The 23,016-nt window shown below is 36.3% G+C and overlaps 1 protein-coding gene across 9 annotated transcripts in view; it reads left to right on the plus strand.

Annotated features, from left to right (window-relative positions):
- Positions 1–22,038, plus strand: part of Klhl5 (kelch like family member 5) — a 72,705-nt gene extending 50,667 nt beyond the window's left edge. For all 9 annotated transcript variants that reach the window (XM_021246673.2, XM_021246676.2, XM_087187471.1 and 6 more), the window contains 5 exons: positions 4,415–4,639; positions 5,937–6,099; positions 8,152–8,364; positions 10,129–10,300; positions 14,535–22,038. In XM_021246673.2, the coding sequence (XP_021102332.1) occupies positions 4,415–4,639; positions 5,937–6,099; positions 8,152–8,364; positions 10,129–10,300; positions 14,535–14,591 (830 nt within the window). In that variant the 3' untranslated portion in view covers positions 14,592–22,038. The remainder of the gene's footprint in view (positions 1–4,414; positions 4,640–5,936; positions 6,100–8,151; positions 8,365–10,128; positions 10,301–14,534) is intronic.
- The last annotated feature ends 978 nt before the right edge of the window (positions 22,039–23,016 follow it).

Below are 23,016 nucleotides of genomic sequence, written 5' to 3' on the forward strand. Positions count from 1 at the left end.
AATTTCTAGATTTTGATGATTATAGGATGGTTTTACTAGAGAATTTCTCCTTCTGAGGAAGACAGACTGAAATCTGTATTTAGGGGTATAGGGACCATGTTGTATATCTTTAAAGAATATAAAACTGTGAGCTCTAGGACAGGGGATTTAGCTCAGTGGCACCATGCCTGCTTCACAAGCACAAGATCCCTGAGTTCGATCCCCAGTACTGAAAAAAAAAAAAAAATCTGTGAGCTCTAATTGAAAGTATTATATTATTATTTAACTTTTATGTTCATGGAAACAAAGACTATAACATCTGTCTGAAGATTTGATTTTATTCTCATCTTTCCAACTTACATAAAATGTTCATTTTACATTCAACTTTCACCACAAGCTTGCTGGGTCCAGATCTCTGACCCTCTAACCATGTCTGACTTGAAAACTTAGAAAAACAATGCTGTATGTGTGTGCGTGTGTGTGTGTATGTGTGTGTGAATTCATTCGTGTTTTATCTTAACATATAACATAGTTCTATCTATTTATAGTTGCTTAAATTCTAAATATAAGCTTGATGATTGGAAGGTACAGAAATAATAAAGTAAGTTGATTAGAGTTAGTGTATAGATATTTTAACTTTTTGAGAGATTTCCATGGTCTAGATAATTGGCAAATACTTATTCTGTGTTTACTATGTGCCAGGAAATGATGCCAGACCTTGCAGTCATTACTAGCCCCTCTTCTTCGCTTTTATCTTTCCCACTCTTTTTTTTCAAGGCTTTCTGTTATCTCTGTATTGATCTGTATGTTATACTCACACTTTGAGTCTGCACAGTCTTCACCTTACCTCAAACTTGGTGTATCCAAATCTTCTCTGACTGTGTCACCCAAATTTGAGAATTTGGACTCATAATTCATTTTTCTTTAATGTACATCAACTCTAGCTCATCTAAGCAGATAAGAAATTAAAAAGCCAGGTGTGCTGGCACACGCCTGAAACCCCAGCACTCAAGAGGCTGAAGCAGGAGGATCGCCATGAGTTTGAGGCCAGTCTGAACTACATAGCAAGACCTTGTCTCAAAAAAAAAAAAATTGGAAGGCTGTTGAGAAAAGGGCAGGGACTATATCCACTGCCCTTCTTCATAACGCCTACTTTAGCATTTGAATCATAGATGCAAGCATTAGGTCAATTCCAGGATTAAGGAGAACAAATATCTGTCCTTTCAGCCTTCTAGGAGATGGGTTTCTGCCTACTGTCAAGATTCCTATATACAGTGGCAAATTCCCCAAGCACAAGAAGGAACTCAGACACTAAATAGCCGAAGGAAATTTTTCATTCTCTCTTTTCAGATCTCAAATTATGACATTTTCAAGTCATCCTTCAAATGGGTCTTGTACCTGATTCTTTAAATTTCCACTGGCAGTTTTCTAATTCCAGTTAGCATCCTATCCCCATACCTATCTTGATCATGTTAACTTAGGGTAAGTAGCATCCATTGTGTTGTTAATATGTGCCAAGCATAATGGAATATCCAAGAGCTGAATGTTATTCTTGCCTTCTTTTATAATTGAGGTCTACCAAAATTTAAGAAGTTAAGTAACTTTCCAGGATCACACAATTTATTAGTGATGGGATCAAGATTCAAACAGGCATTTTAACGCTGGATAACATACTAACTGCTCCATCAACTCTTGAGTTACCTTGCCACTACTCCTCAAAAACTCCAGCAACCTTTATTTCTTAATATGTAAGGTATAAATTCTTCATTCTGGCTTTCAAGACATTCTGTAATCTGGCCCTTGCTCCTTGACCAACTTTATGCCTAAGTCTTTCTTAATGTTCAAATACTCTGACCTTCTATACTATTCAGGCTATCTTCCCTTGGTCTTACTTCATCTTACTTTATCTTATTTATCTTACTCCTCCCAGTATCTTTATAATGAACAGTTTGCATTAGTTGGATGGTAGTCAGCTCATTCACTCTTGGTCTCCTAGTGTAGGGTCCAACAGATAAGTTGATAATGGTTCTAAATAGCCACTAAGAAAGTATATTAGAAAACATTTGTACATGCTTTTTAACAATTAATCCTTCCATATAAATTAGAGACATTCTGTGCTTTATATAGAACTTTACAATTACTAGGTTTTTGTTCTTTTGGGCTGTTTGAGGTTTTTAATGATACAAAATTGTGGCTCTGCTTTAATATTTAATGTTTTACATATTAATGTTTGAAATTAGCAACAGTTTTAGTTTCCAGTTCATAACACTATGATGCTAATGAACTGGATATAAAAGAAACAGTTTAAGCCAGGGATTTAGCTCAGTGGTTCCGCCGCCTGCCTAGCAAGTGGAAGGACCTGAGTTCAATCCCTGGTACCAAAAAAAAAAAAAAAAAAAGAAACAATTTAAAATTCAAAAGAAAAAATATTTCTTAAACTCATTAGTGAGGAGAGATGATTAGCTTTTTGTTTGATGGAGGTTTTTATTGACTTGATTAATTTGATAGATTTTAAGACCATATTTGGAGTAATGAATTTATTATATTCTTATATCCAGTAATCTAAGTTTATGAATAAAATTTCATTATAGCTAAAGTATTATAAAGAGACATTATTCAAATTTTAAAACATTTCAATACTTCCTTTGTAGAAGGGGTTCTGTGTGGTGTTGTGAAGAATATACAGGTGGACACAGTTAATTGGGTATGGATCCCAAGTAACATAGGATTTAGAAGGGTAAATAAAAATAATGAATTATAACATATATTTATAGGTAGAAGAAAACTATTTCTAAATTTTAGGAGATTGGCAATACTACTGGTACTCTGATTACCTAATGTAACAAATACTTTAGAATGAATGTTCATTGTGATCATAATTCTGTAAAGCTAGCACTGGTTACATGTTATATTAGAAGCTTAGGAGAGAGAAGAGGATCCTAATTGAATCCTTTGTAATTAGGCGCTGGGTTTTTTAAGATGGTACTTTTTTTAAAACCCCCACTAGTCTCACTTCATAAAGAGAATTTTAAAAGTTCTGATTAAGATATAATATGTATATGTACCAATTCCTCAAGGATTAAATTAAATATATATATATAACCATTTCCTGTTAGAAAAGTAAACATTGGACCCCCTCCCCCCAAAAATTCAGGAATCATCCAGTTTTTTTTAATGCAGGTGCTATCAACCAGAAACTCCCTAAACTTCCTTCACTCATAGTTCCCAGAGGACATGACCTTTTGTCCTTCTTCCTTGCCATCAGTGATGGTTCACCTCTTCTGAAAGTCACCCTCTCTGCCACTACTTTAAATACTGTCCTTTCCTGCCTCCTCAGTATCCTCACACTGCTAATTGTGTTTTCCTTTCATCTATATTTTCAGCTTCATTCTTCTCAACTAGATTAAGCCAGCTCAGGCTTTTCAGTTTTAAAAACAAAACAAAACCCCCTCAACCCACCTGACTCTTCTCCAGTGTAGCAAAACTTCTCAGAAGAATCCTCTGTGCTCAGCATCTCCATTTTCTCACCTCCCAAGTATGTATGTATCAGCCACTCAAATAAGGAGCTCTTCCTAAAGTCATCAGTGACTTTGTCTTAGTTACTTTTCTTATTGCTGACACAAAATACCCAACACCCAAAGTTAAAGGAAGGTTTATTTTGGTTCATAGTTTATAGAAGTTTCAGTGCACAGTTGGCTGGCTCCAAGGCAAGGAGGCATGGTATAGGGGCAGCACAGAGGAGAAATAGTCCATGGTGGGCAGAAGACAGTAAAGCAGCAAGTGACAGCAGCAGCCCTTTTTTGTCCCTTATAGTCTATCTTGGCTACATGCCCTTAGGGCAGGTAGCACTCACACTCACAGTGGGCCTTCCTATTATCCAAACCAATGCCAAACCAATCAGTGGGCTAATTTAATAATCACACACCCTTGATCCCAACATCACACACCCTAGATCCAGCCACCTCTGAAAAGCCCTACCTGTGACCACGCAAGGCTTAGAGGAGCATCTAGGCACAAGTCATAATAGATCTCATGTAGCTAAATCCAGTGATATTTTTTAGTCTTCACCTTATTTGATCCTCTCAGTGGCATTTGACTCTGTTAGCAGACCTACCTGCCGTAAACTTTTTACCTGGCTCTCCTGACACTGAACTCTCCTGCTTTTCCTCCCAGTTCAGACTGTTGCTTCTCAGCTTCCTTTGATAAATAATCCTTGCCTACTTGACTGTTTAGTACTGATACCTGGTGTATGTCCTAGAGAATGGTAGGAGATGAGGTAACGTGGTGGGAGAAAGATCGTGCAGGGGTTTCATGGGATACAGTAAAAGCATTATTGTCAGTGCCAATGAAATTATACTTTTATATGTACAGTTTCATAAAATTGTCAATCTTGGTAGAATTTTTATTTATATAATTTCTATATATTACAATTAAGGCGCAACAAGCATTGAAAAGTATGATCTCCGTACAAATATGTGGACTCCTGTGGCAACTATGAATGGGAGGAGGCTACAGTTTGGAGTTGCGGTGTTAGATGACAAACTGTTTGTGGTTGGAGGGAGAGATGGACTGAAGACTTTAAATACTGTAGAATGCTACAATCCCAAAACAAAAACTTGGAGTGTGATGCCACCTATGTCCACACATAGACATGGCCTTGGTAAGTCTTAACTGTGCTCATTCACTCATAATGTCATATATTACATTTCCACAGCAGCTTACATTCTGTATCAGGCAGAAGACTGATGCAGCAGCTGAGTCAAGCATATGGTGGTGCACAGGATTTCGAAAGCAATGAGAGAAGACAAGTCTCAGAGCACAAGCTTTCAAGTCTCTGCTCACCTCATGTTTGCTAATGTCCCACTGGCTGAAACAAGTCACAAGGGCAAGCTCAGACTCAGTAAGCAGAGAAACAGATACCCGCTCTTCACAAAAGGAGCTGCAGAGTCACACTGCAAAGAGATATAAATTTAGAGAAGGAAGAATTTTTGGTTATACTGTCAATTTATTATAGTTTGGAAAAAGTTTAAATAGTTGCAGTTAGGAATTTGAAAAGTCATCATAAAAGATGGATAAATAGCGAGGAAAGTGTAGTTGATTTTAGCTAGTGTCTTAAGGATGAATAAAATCTAAAAATTTAGGTTTACCATAAAATCCAGGGTTGATAATACAATTTAACTGCATTCTTTCCCACTCCCTTGGGGTGGGAAACTTATTCTAATTTAGAGTAAATCTTTTTTAGTGCATAGGATATAATTACTCATGTGGTCCAGCTAGTTTTGTACACTAGATTATGTATGAAATACTACCCTTAGTCTAGGTGTCATGCGAAGGACGTTGAACTTCAGCAAGTTCAGAGGAAGTTAATCAAAATTTCATACTCTTCTTTAAGTACTGATTTGAAATTTTTATTCCATTCATTCAAAACATCTTTGTTTTTACTTTGTAATTTACTTTATAATAAATGTTATAAATTTGAACTTACAAATTTTTAAGAAATACTCTTTCTATGTGGGAATTATGATGATTTCATTTGAAAAGATGCTTCTGCTGCTAAACATTTTTTCAGAGCTGTTATTTAAGGAGTTTAGGTGAACACATTTTCTTCTAGCCCCTTGAGCAATTATATGTATTTATATATTATTTATACACATATAATTTAATATCTGTTATATGATCAGTAATACATATTTTTATATAATCATACATATATACACACATGTAATCTCTGACAGTACAAGTGGGACATAATATATAACAAGTGAGTAAAACAATATGTTGGTTGGGTTATGTATGAATGACGAATATTTTTAATTATCTGACTATGATTTCTAAAGCATAAACTTTTTTGATGGCTACATTTGTGTGTTTAAGGTATATTATACTTCTCTTCAATTAAAAGGTGAATTTTGAGATAAGCAGCAGACCTTAGGTCATAGCCCCTTTTCTCCTTGCAGGTGTGGCTGTGCTGGAAGGCCCCATGTATGCAGTCGGAGGGCACGATGGCTGGAGCTATCTGAACACGGTGGAAAGATGGGACCCACAGGCTCGCCAGTGGAATTTTGTTGCCACTATGTCCACGCCCAGGAGCACAGTAGGTGTGGCAGTACTCAGTGGAAAGTAAGTTCCATTTAAAATGCAGTAAACCAGGGGCTGGGGATTTAGCTCAGTGGTTTCGTCACCTGCTGCGCAAACACAAGGACCCGAGTTTGATCCCCAGTACCCAAATAAATAAATAAATAATAAATGAAAGGCAGTAAAACCAAATTGATTATTACATAGAGAAATACTTTGAATAAACTTAAAATAACATGTTTTTAATAATAAGAGTAAAATTACTATTTTTCTAAAAGAACACAGAGACAGAATTTATCATGCTTACCACATGCCAAGGATTATCAGTAATCCTATTAGATAAGGCTTATGGATGATGAAATTCAGGAAGTTGGGGGTTAAATGACCTGCCCACAATCACAAAGTAAGTGGTAGAACCAGTATGCAAACCCAGAGAGTCTGGTTCAAGAGTTCAAGCTGTAGAACGGGCATGGTGGCCCACACATCCATTGCCAGCACTTGAGAGGCTGAGGCAGGAGGATCACCACAAGTTCAAGGCCAGCTTGAGCTACATAATGAGTGTTTTGTTTTGTTAATTTTTTTACTTTTATTAGTATATGCATTTACAATCATCTTGGGGAGTGAGTACATATACATAATACATCTTGATTTTTTTTAATCCCTTTCCCTTCCCTCCTCATCCTTCCTCCTCTTAATTTCCCTTACCCATTTTCATTCTTGTTGATATTACTAATCTTAGCTCATGTTTATGGTATATAATATATATATTCATGAGGTTATTAGGTTCCTGTACATGATTTATCCTTCTACTTATTTCCTCTTCCCCTCCTCCTCATCCTTGGTCTCTTGGACTCCATCCCATTTGCAAGAGATCCATCCCCTTGTCTCCTTTTATCCATCTTTTATTATTCTCCTTGTTTGTACTTTGCCTTGCTCAAATGAAGAATAGCATATGGTATTTAAGCTTGTGTGTCTGCTTTATTTAATCAGCATTATATTTTCCAAGTGTATCCATTTTCCTACAAATGTCTCAGATTTGTCCTTCTTTATATCTGAATAGTATTCTGTTATATGTAGATACCACATTCCCTTTATCCAGTCATCTTTTCATGATGATAACATATACAGGCTACTCCCAGGATTTAGCTATTATGAATTGTGTGAATAGTATGAATTTAGCTATTATAAATATTGGTATGCATGTTTCAATGTAGTCTGATATCTTAAGTTCTTTGAGGAAGTTCATAGCAAGGGGATTTTCTTTGAGAAATCTCCATATTGATTTCCATAATGGTTGTACTAGTTTATATTTCCACCAACACTGTAGGAAGGTTTCTTTTTCATCACACCCCAGCATTTGTTTTGTTTTGATTTTTTGAGACAAGGCCTCACTATGTAGTTTAGGTTGGCCTCAAACTCACAACAATCCTCTTGCCTCAGCCTCCTGAGTGCTAAGATTCTAGACATGCACCACCATACCCAGCTATTTTTTGATTTCTTGATGATTACCATTCTTTCTGGGGTAAGATGGAATCTTAGCATTGTTTTAATTTGCAGTTCTGTAATAGCCAGAGATGTTGAACATTTTTTCATATATTTGTTGGCCTTTTGTATTTCTTCCTCTGAGTAGTGTCTGTTCATTTCACTTGCCCATTTCTTGACTGGGTGTTCTAATTTTTTAAATTTTATTTTAGGTGACCTAATTTTTTGAGTTCTTTATATATTCTGAATGTTAATCTTCTATCTGAGGAATAGTTTAGGGCCAGCCTGAACTACATGGTGAAAGCCTGTCTCAAAAAAAACAACAAAGAGTTCATGCTCATACCAGTGTATTATTTTATCTATTCAAAGACATTTTAATATCTCAAATTGCGGCATATCATATAGCCAGTGGTGATTTATATACACACACACACACACACACACACACACACATCATCATCATCTAATTGGTAGCACATCTTTCTTAATGGCACATAAATTGACAGCATGCTGTGTAATCAGTGGTACCTAAAATTTAGTGAAATACCCAAACAATAGCTTCTGCCTTAAGCATAGTAGTAGCACTGTTTCTTATTTCATTTGTTCTATTTACAGACTTTATGCAGTTGGTGGTCGTGATGGAAGCTCTTGTCTCAAATCAGTAGAATGCTTTGATCCTCATACTAATAAATGGACACTGTGTGCACAGATGTCAAAAAGGAGAGGTGGTGTCGGAGTAACAACTTGGAATGGTCTGCTGTATGCTATTGGAGGACATGATGCCCCTGCATCCAACTTGACTTCCAGACTCTCAGACTGTGTGGAGAGGTAATTTCCTGTGGAAGAAACTAGGAGCAACACTACAAACAAATACTAAGTTTCTGCTCTTTGAGATAAATGAACAGCTCTTTATTGAGCATCCATCACATGCAGAACGGTTCCATGGAGGCCCCATAAACATCGAGTTGTCTGCTCTAGAAATCTCTCTCTCTATATCCCAACAGACTACTCGGAATCTTCTCTCATCATTACTGTCTACTTTCCCTTAAACTCAGTTGCATAATTTATTAATTGAATCCTATGACAAATATTTACTCCATACCCATTTTGTATTGGACACTGCACCTAATAAAAGAAAAGGAGCTTGATGAATTTCAGAGAGAACGAATTCAGAGAACCTAAGAAAGAAGCAAAAAAGAAACATATCTGACCTATTTTGATATAAAATGAAATAATGTAGAATAATAAAATAAAAAACTAATGATAAGTCTTAAAAGTTGAACCAAGTCATCTATACTGACTATAGAAAAGTCAGTTTTGGGGCCAGGTAGAGAACCTAACAGCTGTGGAAAATTTGGTTGGTAGGTCAGGTTCCTGTCTAACCTGTTCAATCTAGTTCAAGAAATGAAGAGAAGTTAACATGTTTGGAGGTAGAATCAATACCAAAGTAGACAAGAATATGATTCATACAAGAAGCTGAAAGACAGCCATTATGGCCAGAGAACAAAGTGATGGAGAGAGTAGCAGGAAAGGAGGTGAAGTGGATGAGAACAGGCCATGTAGTCTTGAGACATTATTAGGGATTTGGGATTTCAAAGTGGAATAGGAAGTTAATGAGTAACAGAGAGAAAGTTGAACATTATTGGATTTTTTTAAGATTAACATGACTTATTTAATAAGTTGTAAATGATACAAGGATAAAAGGAAAAATCTAATACAATTTTTTAAAATCAAAGTTTTTTTTTTTATGATAATGAGTACTCCCTGTGGAATAATAAGCAGGCTTGGTTGTTGTTTTCTGAGAAAATAGTCAAATTACACCTGTATTTCACCTACACTGGAGAGAAAACAATTCAGACTATGTTTCTTACATGTTATGCTTCAGGATAGAAATACAAAAGTCTTAAGCTGGGCGTGGTGGTGCATGCCTGTAATCCCAGCACTTGGGAGGCAGAGACAGGAGGATCGCTTTGAGTTTGAGACCAGCCTGGGCTACATAGTGAGTTTAGGGCCAGCCTGAACTACAAAGGGAGACTCTTCCTCAAAAAAACAAAAAACAAACAAAAAAACAAAACTAAAAGTCTTTATGCACTTTGCCTTGTTAGTTATAAGCTCCCTGTAGTACTGCATCCAGGAAAAGCTGATACCAAAAGAGACACCAGAAGCAGCATTGGTCATCTTAGCATGAATTATTTGCTCTTAGACAACTATGGGCATTTCTAGTTAAGACACCTCAAAAAAGAAGACAAAGGTCCCAAAGGGGACAACTGCAGTGATTGAGGCTGTAAATCGTCTCACATAGAGCTTAATTTCCCCACTTTCTAAATAGGCAGTCTAAAGCCTTGAAGCAGTTCCTAGTATTATATTTACATCACTTCCTTTAATGTCAGTATTGTAGTGTTGTACATCTGCTAAATGAAAGTATAATATGGTAAGTTAAAAATTTTTAGGAAAATATTTGTCTTTTTCTCTTAAATATGTTCAGATGCGTCTTATTCATTTAGATATTAAAAAAGACTTGAAGAACAAAACTGTTTTTACATAAAATATTACAAGAACAATATCAACTCTAGTTCTAAAATTCTTTTTCAGATATGATCCCAAAACAGATATGTGGACTGCAGTGGCATCTATGAGCATCAGCAGAGATGCAGTGGGAGTCTGTTTACTTGGTGATAAATTGTATGCCGTTGGAGGGTACGATGGACAGACTTATCTTAATACAGTGGAGGCTTATGATCCCCAGACAAACGAGTGGACCCAGGTATGGCATTTTTTTTGGTACCAGGGATCAAACTTGGGACCTTGTGTCTGCAAGGCAAGCACGGTGGAACTGAGCTAAATCCCCAGCCTGGCATTTCATTTTTGACTGCCAAACTTACTCTCTTTGTGAAAATAACTCCTTTTGTAAAGAAGAACCTCTCAATTTTATCCAATATTGACTATACCACATAAGTACGATAAAGTCATCCCCTGAATAAATATTAAAAAATGAGACAGTATTTAATTCTCATAATATAAGTAAAGTCCAAAATTACCTTTGAAGTAAAGGTTAATACTCAAGAGAAATCAACAGCTTGGTAAAATGTTCCAGCATTGATAGAACTGATATCATCATAGGAAGGCTATAACAAAGGGTAGGAGATTGTGGAAAAGAAGAAGCAAAGTTAGAAAAGCTTGAACAATTTAGCCATATATGATATGTGAGCATAATTTTTAAATACTGATATTTGAGAACATTAAATTTCTGGTTTTAACCTAATGAAGGTGGTATTCCTAAATTACATCAACAAGTAATAAACTTGACTGCCAAACATATTTCTGGATGGCCTAACACTTGTACGAATAATCTTTTGAGATCTTTGCTTCCATCATCACAAGACCAGAATAAGGAATTTTATGCTTGTAATACCTAATTCAATATCTGGTACACAGAAGGCACTCAGTAAATATTTAACTGAGCCAAGGTTTTCTTACATAGAACAATACTAAGTATTTTCAAGAAAACAAAACTTTGGAGAATCCCTTCTGCCACAGAATTTAACTTCTTATGTAGGCGAGATGTATATGTGCAAGGGGAGAACCTATACGATAGTGATTGGTAATGTTTCCTCAAAGAGAAAGAAGAAAGTGGTTGTTGGGAAGGCCTGAGTGAGAAAGAAGCAGGATTTAAACTAAGCCTTAGTGAAATGATCCAGTTCAAAAAGGTTGGAAAGAGAGGAGAAATTATGTAATAAAACATGAAAGAAATTGTCCTGGAAAGAAAAATGCAAGGCACGTTGAAGAAGTATGGCTGGCTATAAGAATTCATTCTTGAGAAGAGTTCTCAGAGGGGAAAGGTAGGGTCAGAATGGAGACCTGTGAAGCTAGAGAATTTGATAACAAGAGGCCAGCAGAGATTTCACCCAAGAGAGTAATGCAATTGGTGAGTTGGGTCAGGTGCACGGAATTGAAAGCTGGATAAAAGGGAAAACATTTGCAAGATTGTCTCAGTCACAAGGCTTGAACTTTTAGATATAGATGTATTCTAGGGATACTACTGCATTGTGTCAGCTACTGTTTATATACTCACACTTCTTGGTTGGATTGAGTATAGCCTCTGAAGAAAACAGCACAAGAATGATTAGAGCAGTTCTTAGAAGTCAGCAGGATGGAATATTTACAGGGAAGAAGGTATTTCAACAGCAGAAGGAAGAATGAAGATAATCTGTCATTCACCAAGAATGTGATAGAAACAGGAAGCACCACACAGTTTAAAAAGTAAAGAGAAGAGTAAAATGTGGGAGTTAGAGGGCATTCAATTTTAGGATGATGTCTATAGTTGATATTATGCATATTTTATGTCCTACGCTCTCTTCTAAGCACTTTACATTTAAGAATTTACTTAATCTTCACATAACCCAATAAGATTAAGTATGATTATTTCCCCGCACTGTACAGGATGAGGAATCTAAGACACAGAACATAGCTAACTCAAGGTCATGTAGCAAATTACAGGAATTACAGGGCCAGGGATTTAGCTCAGGGGTTCCACCGCCTGCCTCACAAGCACAAGGTTCTGAGTTCGATCCCTGGTACTGCAAAAAAGGAAAAGAAAAAAAAAGAGTGGAATTACAATTTGAGTGTAGGATTTTTTTTTTCCACAATAAAGATAGCAAGAGAGTAGAAAGAGATTCTAGATGCTAGAAAGAACAAGCAAAACCAAAGAGCGTGTTCCTGAAAGCAAGCTGGGAAACAGAATTGAGATCAAAGACTGGTCATCATCCTTACCTGCTCAGACTTTCTCCCAGGTTTGAGGAAAAGATGACACTCTGAGTATGGAAAGGTGCACAGAGTTGTTAAGTGAAGTGAAGGATACAAAAAAGGACTTCAATTTGGTGACCTTGATCTTATTTCTTAATTAAGTGGCATCACTTGGTAGAGGGTGTAAGGGATAAGATTGAGGATATGAACTAGAGCCACAGGATTTCCTTAGAAATTACGTGATTGCCTAGCATCAGCCTCCCAGAAGTGTGAATGACAGTCAAGGAGCCCAAAAAGAAGTAAAAGAATACCTTTTTCTGCAATTATTTGATTTAAGCCATTACGCCAGTTATTAGAAACTCCATTGGCTAGTATTTGAGGCTTGTTTTTACAGATAATTCATACTTTGTGCTGAATCACTCAGTATCAAAATCAGTAATCTTTGACTGTACAGCTATTTTGTTTACATGCCACCTCTAATTACTATTTTAAAGAATTGACTTATAACCATAGTATCTGAAAAATAAATGTTTTCCTTTCAGTGTTCTAATAAATGAGGCTGAAATGAGATTACAAATTCTTAAGCTACCACCCACTCCTGCTACCAGCCTTGACCACAAGCATGACTGCACTGCATTTAATAGATTCTCTAAACATTCTAGCTAGTTGTCATATTGTCTATTCCTAGTGCAGAAACTTGGGTACTTTGAGAAAAGTTGCTAATTACAAACTAACATTTTTATTTAAATTATTTAAGTAGAAGTTATTATTTCTATAATACTATAAATAGATATGGTTTTAAAATAGCTAACTTGATTTTTCGTGGACATGTAACAATGATCAAATAACTGATTCAGTGGGAAACAACTGAGAATTCCACAGTTGAAGCCAGATCTGTTCTTAAAATTCACTCATTGGTGAAGGGGTTAGAGATTGGGTCAAAACTGATGAGGAAGTTATTTTGGTATTGTAGATTTGATAGAAACACTTTGTTACATACCTTAATACTCATAAGAACAAAACAGACTTTCTTAGTATTTTGCATTAGTCACCTCCACCTCTAACTTTTAACTTTCTCTGGTCAAATACACAAATTCTTAACTGTGTTCAGAATACTCCTTCAAAAACTATTCTTGTCCACACATTTCAACTATGAATTGTCTGATGTCTAGGATATATTTTTTAAAAGACAGTAAGTGTAAAATTTAAGACTTGCTACACACCCATAAAATGATGTTCGTGTCTCTAACACCCGTCACCCCATCTCACAGTCAGAGAGCTTGTTCGTTGGGTTAGTTTCTACTCCTAGGGAGTTGAATGACTGGTATTTATTTTTTATTTGCTCTGCTGAAAAGCAGTAGAATGGGATTACCATTTCAGCCATACACATGGAGGATTTATTTGAGATTCCCTAGGCATGCAGTTCTTTGTGTGCATTCTCTAAGATGCCATGGCTGTTAGAGACCCCCTCTACATAATACTTGACAGTTTCTTCATAGTAGTCATAAAGTTACTTTAAGTGTTTTTGTTTTTGTTTTTGTTTTTGGTACCCGGGATCGAACTTGGGTCCTTGCCCTTGCGAGGCAGACGGCAGAACCACTGAGCTAAATCCCCGGCTCTTTAAGTGTTTTTTAATATTCATATTATGCATCATTTTGGCCAAAAGTTTATGTTTTATTTTATTTATTTATTTTTTTTGTAGTGGGGATCAGACTCGGGACCTTACGCTTGCGAGGCAGGCGCCCGCACCACTGAGCTAAATCCCCAGCCCAAAAGTTTGTGTTTTATGTAAATTCCTGAGCCATTAAAAAAAATCACTTTTTTAGGGCCGGGGATTTAGCTCAGTGGTTCCGCCACCTGCTTCACAAGCGCAAGGTCCCAAGTTCGATCCTATGTACCAAAAAAAAAAAAAGAATCACTTTTTGTTTTGTTTTGTTTTTTGGTACTGGGAATTGAACTCGGGACTTTCCACTTTTGAGGCAGGTGGCGGAACCACTGAGCTAAATCCCCAGCCCAAAAAAAAGAATCACTTTTAAAGAGGAGTTGATTCTATATAATATACACAAAACAACTTTGACATCAAGAGTAGGGGTTAGATAAGGGACCACACCAGTAGGGCTGGGGCAGCTGGTAAGAGGAGCAGGTCCTTGTCAACAAGTTACAAAATATTTCAATATTTCACCAATGGGTATAGTTACATTTTAGTTGACATTTTAACCCAAGTCCAACATGTATTTCTCTTTGTTTCTTTTTAGGTTGCTCCACTGTGCCTAGGAAGAGCTGGAACTTGTGTTGTGACTGTAAAATTATAATTTTACATTTATATGCATTGTTTTCTAAGTGAAGATACCCTCATTCTTTATTAATTTAGTACAGATGTTCTACTATCAGTGGATAAATTTTTAGCAGACATGGCATCCCACATTCCTGGGCACAAAGTGCCTCATCTTAAAGTGAATATGTTAAACCAAGGGAGGAAGGAGTAGATGGACCAGGATCAAATACTTTCATTCCTTAATAAATCAGGACTACAGCTGGTAAATTGTGAACATGTTTCTGATATAAAATATGAGGGCAAATCCACTGGTCAAAACATAATCCATTACTAACTAGGAATTTATTTTATTCACAGTCAAGCACATTTTACTCCCACTACCTACCCAGACTTATTTTATTACAGTGCAAACATATCATATAAAGCTTAAAATACTGATCTGTAAGTTTACTACACATGAATTGCAGTAATTTTTGTTTAATCACAATCACTATTTTAATGATAATAAAGATACACTATTTAATTTTTCAGAAAAAGCTATATTGCATATGCTTTGGTTGTGGATTTTATTTCTAAAATTGGCTTAGTCCAGTAAATGAAGAACACTAAAGCATTAAAACAACAGTGACCAAATAAACACTTGATGTGATCTTTGGGGCCTATTTAAATGTTCATTCCATTACATCTAAGAATCACCAAGAACTACATGTATACTATTCAACTAAAATTGAAACATGATGTTTTACATTAAATTTAAGATTTGCAAATTTATGTAGAGAAAATAAATTTCATTTATTTTATAATGTTCACCTGGTTAATTATATGAATTTGTTTGCTTTTCTATTACTGAAGCTATTTTGATTTTTTTGTCTGTTACGATTGACAAAATTGTTTAGATAGTCATTTGCGTTCTCAAGTCTGTTTGCCTCCCCTGCCTTGTTTTTTATGGTTTCCACAGTGCTTCTTTATAATCAGACAGTTTTGGGGGAATGGTCTAATTGAATGTTTGAAAAATGAGTTTAAAGTGTTTGTTACCTAAAGTTTTGTACATTTGTAAACTCTAATTACATATGTGAATGTTAATACTCTTCAATTAATTGTCAAATCTTTCCAAATCATGCACTGGGCAGTAACATTTTGTGAAAATTCCTTTATGGTATAACTCATTAACTTATATCTTAATTATAAAATGAATATAAACTAAATTACCATCTTTTAAAATATGGTGTTATGGTGAATGTTTTGATATTTTATATTAGGTAACTTTTAGATGCTCTCTAAAAATCTTTTTAAATCTTTTTTTTTATGAAGTGATTTTAAATGCACATGAAATGTTTCTACCTTGGAGCCCAAGAGAGTACTTCTGTTCCTAAAACAAATCCTATAGTTATGGGTATAGTCACTAAGAATGGTGATAGTGATTTCTCCATGTATTAATATTTCATATGTCCATTTTATTAAGAATATGAATTCAGTTGTTTTCCTGACAAGGAGAAATGAGCTGTGCTGAAGTAAGAGGAAAGGAAGTAAGAGGAAAGGTGTAAGAAATGAAATAAAAATTTCAGTAACAGAATCTTCAATACATTGTCACCTCCTTTAGGAGCTAAAATCTGTGTTTGTTCCTTGGAACGCTCCTTATCCACTGTATTTCCCTGTGCCTCACAGTGGAGAACAGACTCATGTTAAAGTAAAGGAACTGGTTCTCCTCTCCAAGGAGTACTTTCCTTTATGGGATTTTCTCCTTGATAAAGGGCCTCTCTAGTGCAGTTTTGTAACAGGCAATAGCACCTACTCTCAAGAAACCCATTTCTTTTCAAGTGACAGCTTTTGCCAAGGTTTTCATTTCTCTTCCAGTCCAAGGTTTTATAAATTTCAAAAAAAAAAAATGTGGCTTTTTCTTATACATTGCTGCCTTGGCATTTACTATTACCCTATCCATCAAGATGTCCAGGTGGTCTTTATTTTAACCCCACGATTAATAACCACTTCATAAAAATAACATTTGCTAATAATTACTGAAGGCTTACTAGGAACAGGAACCAAGTTTTTGTATGCATTAGTGTACTTAATTCTCACAACAATCTACCTCTTCTGAGGTAGATTCTATTATTATTCCTTTTATATTACGGAAAATAAAACTGGGGAACAGAGATTAACAGCCAGGAAGTTGCAGACCAGTTCAGAGGCAGGTAGTCTGACTCAGGAATGTTCACTCTTACCACTCCTGTCCCCAGGTAGAAAGAGAGGTTTTGTTTTATTAAGGAATCATTTATTTCAGTAAAAAAGAAAAATTAAGAGTCTTTATGCCCTTTAATGATAAAACATATAATAGTCGCCAGGCATAGTGGCGTACGCCTGTAGTCTCAGCACTAGGGAGGCTGAAGCAGGAGGATCACCAGGAGTTCAAGACCAGCCTAGGCTATATAGTGAGTTTGAGGTCAGCCTGAACTACATAGAGAGACCCTGTCTCAAAAAAACATAAAATAAAATTTTTAAAATATGCAATAGTCACATCCCATCAGAAAATTTTGCTTCCATAGTATTTGGAGAAATTTTTGTTTAAATATCTTACATAGTTTTATATGCACTTTGCTTTAGAAAAGTAAACACAATGAAATATAACATACATTTCAAATTTTACAAATATTAGATATCTTGCATCACATCATACTAAACTACAAAAAAATCTATTGGTTAAAAATAAGCATTATTGCCAACAAATTATTGCCAATAACTTAGGTGAAATAGACAAATTCTTAGAAACATACAAATTACCAAAACTGACTCAAGAAGAAATAAAAATCTGAACAGACCTATAACAAGAAATGGAATCAGTAATTAGATATAAACAAATAAGTCCAGGATTAGATTCACTGATGAGTCTACCAAACAGATAAGAAATTAACACCCCTCCTAAATCAGTCCAAAATATGAAAGAGGAGGAAACATTTTGTAACTCATTATATAGGACCAGCCTTACCTTAATACTAAAACTAAGACAAGGACATCACAAGAAAAGTACAGACTAATATAACTTATGAATATAGATACAAAAGATTTACCAAATACTACCAAGTCAAATCCAACAGCATATTAAAAGGACTATACACCATGACCAAGTGGGATCCCAGAAATACAGAGATGATTCAACATAGAAAAACTAATCGTACAACACAGATAATAGAATAAAAGAGCAGAAATATTTCAACTGAGAAGAAACATTTAACAAAATCTAATACCCTTTCTTTCTTGGCTGTAGTGGTCAAGTGCCTGGATTGCTGAGTGCTATGAACCCAATCCCCAGGAACAAATTCCCTAGGTCACTGCCATTCTGGAACATGCCCTGGGACTCTCAAAGCAAAGTCTTTTACCTGTACAATTTTGAGGATGCAAAGGATGGAGCCCTGCTAGTTCTTGTGATAGTCTCAAGCCATGTTTTCTAGTCCCCTGTTCCAAAATACTTGGTTTTTTAATGCTAATCTTTTCAACAACCAAGTTCTCCACTGCTTTGTCTTTGGAGACCACAACTTTACTAGAGCTTTCTTTCTGGCCAAACTCAAAACCTTATTTTCAAGGTACAGCTGGTTAAAGGCCTCAACAGTAGCCATGCCACTGCCCTTAATCTCAGTCTCCATCAAAGTCTCAGGACAAGAGCAAAATGCAGACACATTTTCCACTGAAGAATAACACATGGCCAGGAGTCCAGCTGCCATTGGAGTGCTTCTTCCCAAGTGACATCTTCTGAGCCTGGTCTTATCAGCTGCATTTATGTCAGCATTATGGTCTCCTGAGCCCAGACCAGAATCTTCCAGCAAGCTCGGCTTCTGGCATTCTAGGACTCCTTCTCCAGCCGCATCTCCAAACTTTTCCAAATTCAAAAAGCCAGTTCCAAAAGCTCCTGAACCACAAGGCTAGATAATGTCACAGAAATGACCCCATTTCTCAGGTACCAAAATCTCTTATTTTCTCATTGCTGGGACAAAATACCTGACACTTACAAGTTAAAGAAGGAGAGACTTATTTTAGCTCAGTTTGTAGAGGTTTCAGTCCATAGTCAACTGGCTCCAAGGAAGGGTGGCATGGAGAAAGGGCATGGCAAAGGAGAAAGAGCTATGGCAAGGCAGGCAGGAAGCAGGGTTGAGACCAAGGGAGAAGGAGGGATATAGACCAGTCCAACTCATGCCCACAGTGACCCACCTCTTCCCAGCAGGCTGCACCTCCCAACATTACACCCAGCTATAAATCCACCAGTGGACTAATCCAGTATCACACACCCATGAGCCAGTCACCTCTCAAAATTCCCACCCTTGAGTGCATGAGGCTATGGGGGATCATCTAGATATAAGCTATAGCACTCTGAATACAAGCATAAATCTTCATGACCTTGGAGTTAGCAGTAGTTTCTCAGATACGGCACCAAAGCCACAAGGAACAAGAGAGAAAAATAAACAACTTAATCACAATTAAAAGCATCTGTGTATCAAAGGACACTATCAAAAAAGTGGAAGACAACTCACACAATAGAAGAAAATATTTGCATCATATATCTGATAAGGGACTATAGTATCCAGACTATAAAAGGTACTCCTATGTTCAACAACGAAAAGAAACAATGTTAAAATGGACAAAAGACTTAAACATTTCTCCAAAGAAGATATATAAATGGCCAATAAGCACATGAAAGATGTTCATCATCAGTCTATGCAAATCTACACTACAATGCAACACCACTTCACATGCACTAGAATGGCTATAATTTTTAAAACTAAGTTTTGCAGAGCATGTGGAGAAATTGGAACTTTCATTGCAGGAATGTAAAATGGTACAGCCGCTGTGGCAAACAGTTTGGCAGTAACTCATTAAGTTAAGCATAAAATTACCACATGACCCAGCAATTCCACTCCTGGCTATATACTGAAAAGAACAGAAAACACATGTTTAGACAAAAACATGTGCATAGCTATTCATAACAGCACTAGGCACAACAGTTAAAAGGTGGAAACAACCCGGATGTCCATCAGGATGAATAGATAAAGTAAATACAATGGAATTTATTTGGCCATAAACAGAAATGAAGTACTGATGCATGCTACTAAATGGATGACCCTTGAGCATATTATTCTGAGAGAAGCAAGATATAAAAGGTCACATATTGTATGATTCCTTTTATATGAAATATCCAAAATGGGTAAATCCATCCAGAAACCAGATTAACGATGGTTCGAGAGTGAAAAGAAGGTGGAGTAAAAAGTGATGTCTTGCTAAGTAAGGTGTTTTCTTTTGGGATGATGAAACTCTTCTAGAACTAGTTACTGATAATGGTTTCACTTGGCGAAACCACTAATGTCACTAATGGTAAATAATTTTATGTATACTTTACCACAAGTTTTAAAAACTATTAGATACATAAATTATTTTTCAAACATTGTAATAATAAGCATCACTAGAATTAAAATTCTGGATTAATATGCATCCCAAACAGGATTTTTTTTAGTATATTTGCAAATAAATGAATTTTGAATATCCAGTGAAAAAGCTCTTTAGATCTTCTTTTCCATATTAGAAGAGAATGAGAAACAGTGATAAACATGAGGGAGAAGTTCGATTGAGAGTTCTTCCCCTGTGCTTGGTTCATAACAGGCATTCTATAAATGTTTGGTGAAAGTCAGAAAAAATATCTTTTCATACACTCCAGATTATTGATAATAACCTTAACTCTTAACTAAGAAACACATTCAATAAAACAATCATTTTATTGTGACTGGATTATAACTCCTCAAGTAATATTTTTATTATATTTTGTAGCTGGAGTTTTTTTAATGCCATGAAAAAATTAAATCCTACTTTTGGCATTTTTCTCCTCGATCTCAGAAACTTCTGTAGATTTCTAAGAATTCACCAACTCCTTCACTCACCTCTGTCCTCACTCTAAAGACCTACAAAAGTACCGTGTTTGTTTTGTATCTTCCGGGCCTGAGCCATGCTGGCATCTTGGAAATCCTGAAGAAAGGCAGCGCTGATTGGTGTGGGTACAACCATCGTGACTAGACCTGCCCCCCTACATTTCCCTTCACTCTGGGTAATTACTTCCTCAGGGCTAATGAGATGCACAATCACGAAAGCTTAGGAAACAAATTCAGTGCCCTGGATCTTTGCCCAGGATGAAGTTCCATTTGATCACATTTCTTTGTGAATAATAAACAATTATATTTTAGCTATTTTATATTATTGAATTAATATTTATATAATAGATTTGTGCCCCAAAAATAACAGACTTTGGTTGAACAAGCAAATGATGACTTAATGGCATTCTATTATGATTGTAAATGACAGCATGCTCAACATATTAATTATCCTCACAACATGTTTTAAAATTTGCCAGATTGTTTAGTATCAATTTTTCTGAATAAGTTCTACTTGGAAAAATTCTATAGCCACTTGCATTTTGGGTTTGGGGGGGGGTTTGCATTTTGTTTTTTGAGACAGGGTCTCACTATGTATTCTAGGCTGGACTTGAACTCATTGTGTAGCCCAGGATGGCCTCAAACTTGCTATGATCCTCGGCCTCCCAAGTGCTGGGATTACAGGTGTGCACCAGCATACTCAGCACCACTTTTTAAAATAGTAAAAAGATTCTACTTGAAATTAAGAACTCAACTAACTTTCAAGAACCATTTTCTGTACAGTTATATATCTTTATACATCTATAATGTAAACTGAGTTCAAAAAAGATGTAGTTGGAGTAAATTTTATGGAGGAAAGTCGTTCTTCCTTAGTGGCAGCTGGAGCAATTAGGTTAGGGAGAAGTTGTCATTCAAAGAGCAGTCTCTGTACAGTGACAAGAATAGCTGTGCTATGTGAGAATTTCAGAGGGGAAAATCCTGGGTAATAAGTTTGGCAAAAGCTGACCTACTTATTTGTCTGATTCTGTGTCAGAAACTCAGTAGCAAAGCTGCAGAGAAGGATGAGGGAAGTGAATCCAACAGAGAATTCCTGTATCTCAGAAACTTTGTGATCAGAAAGCACTGAGCAAAACAGTAAGGAGACTAAAATCAATAGATCATAAAGCAAAGAAAGGGAGAGAATGTTAGTTCCTTCAGGCCACATACTAGGGTGTTTTTGTATCCCTTGCAGCACTCAGCACTTTACTGTTCTACTTTCACATAATAAACTCTCACCAATTGGTTGAATGTAAATATGTAGTAGACTTGGTCTTTGAAGTGAACCACCTCCAAGGTAGTAGAAGGTTTATAGTACCACAAACACTGAAACACAGAACAAAAATAATTCATGAGATCTCACATGGGGTGGAGGCAGATTAGGAGAGGGACAGAAAGCAGGAGCATGAAGTGGGAAAGCCAGAACCTGGTCAGGAAATAAAGAGCACCCCAGCATGACTGCAGCATAACATATGCCAGGGAACTTACTGTTTACAATTTAAGTTTGTTGTTACATTAAATAAATTTCATACTTTATTGCTTCGAGTTAAGCTTTCAAGTCTATTTATACATGGCTCCAGAATACACGGTGACACTCCACACAGTCATAATAACTGCCAGAGATGCAGCCATCAGGCAGCACCCCAGTAACTCAGGCTGCCTGCGATTCCCTTTGAGCTTACTGAAGTGGCCATGTGAACCATTTGCGAGCAAAGCATATTAATAAAATTGTCTTATTTTCTTTTTCCTAGCAATATTACCACAGATTTTCAAATGTACTGACATTTTGATCAATAATTGGATGGTGGGAAATTAATTCCTCTGTGTTAAATAAAGAATATGAAATAGGGCCAAGGATGTAACTCAGTGGCACCACACCCGCCTGGCAAGCGCAAGGCCCTGAGTTCGATCCCTGGTACAAAAAAAAAAAAAAAGAATAAGGAATAGTCACAGTAAAAAAAAAAAAAAATATATATATATATATATATATATAAAATCATTACAGGTTGCATATCACATATCTTTCTTGTGAGCCCAATCCAACAACTATGACATCTTTGGATATCAGTCCCAGCCAGAACCCAGAATGCTATAGCGTTCTTACCCTACTACCTCAACTACATAGTCCAGCAATTCGCAGCCATGGCATCACATTAGAAATACTCGAAGAATTCCAAAATACAAAGATGACTGGCAGTGCACCATACATGACATCTTGGGATGTCAATCCCAGCCAGACCAGGGAATTCTAGTGTGCAGCCACTATTAAGAACTATGACCCAGCCCCATGCCACACAAGAGTGGCTTCTGCTCCTCTCACACTGTCCCACTGACTTCCCAACTTTTTAAAATCAAACCTTCTACGTTATTCCAACAGTAAACTTTTCAAGCACCCTCAAGCACTATCAGGAGAGTTATTTGTTCATATAATTATGGGATTACAAATCATTCTTAACTGCTCAAGTTCCCTAAGGACCACTAGTTTTGCTAAGCATGTGCAAGAAACACACTTTCATTTATTTA

This window comes from Heterocephalus glaber, unplaced genomic scaffold, assembly GCF_053883595.1.
Source record: "Heterocephalus glaber isolate CG9 unplaced genomic scaffold, H.glaber_assembly_v1.0 deba00001509, whole genome shotgun sequence".
In the NCBI taxonomy this organism is placed as follows: domain Eukaryota; kingdom Metazoa; phylum Chordata; class Mammalia; order Rodentia; family Bathyergidae; genus Heterocephalus; species Heterocephalus glaber.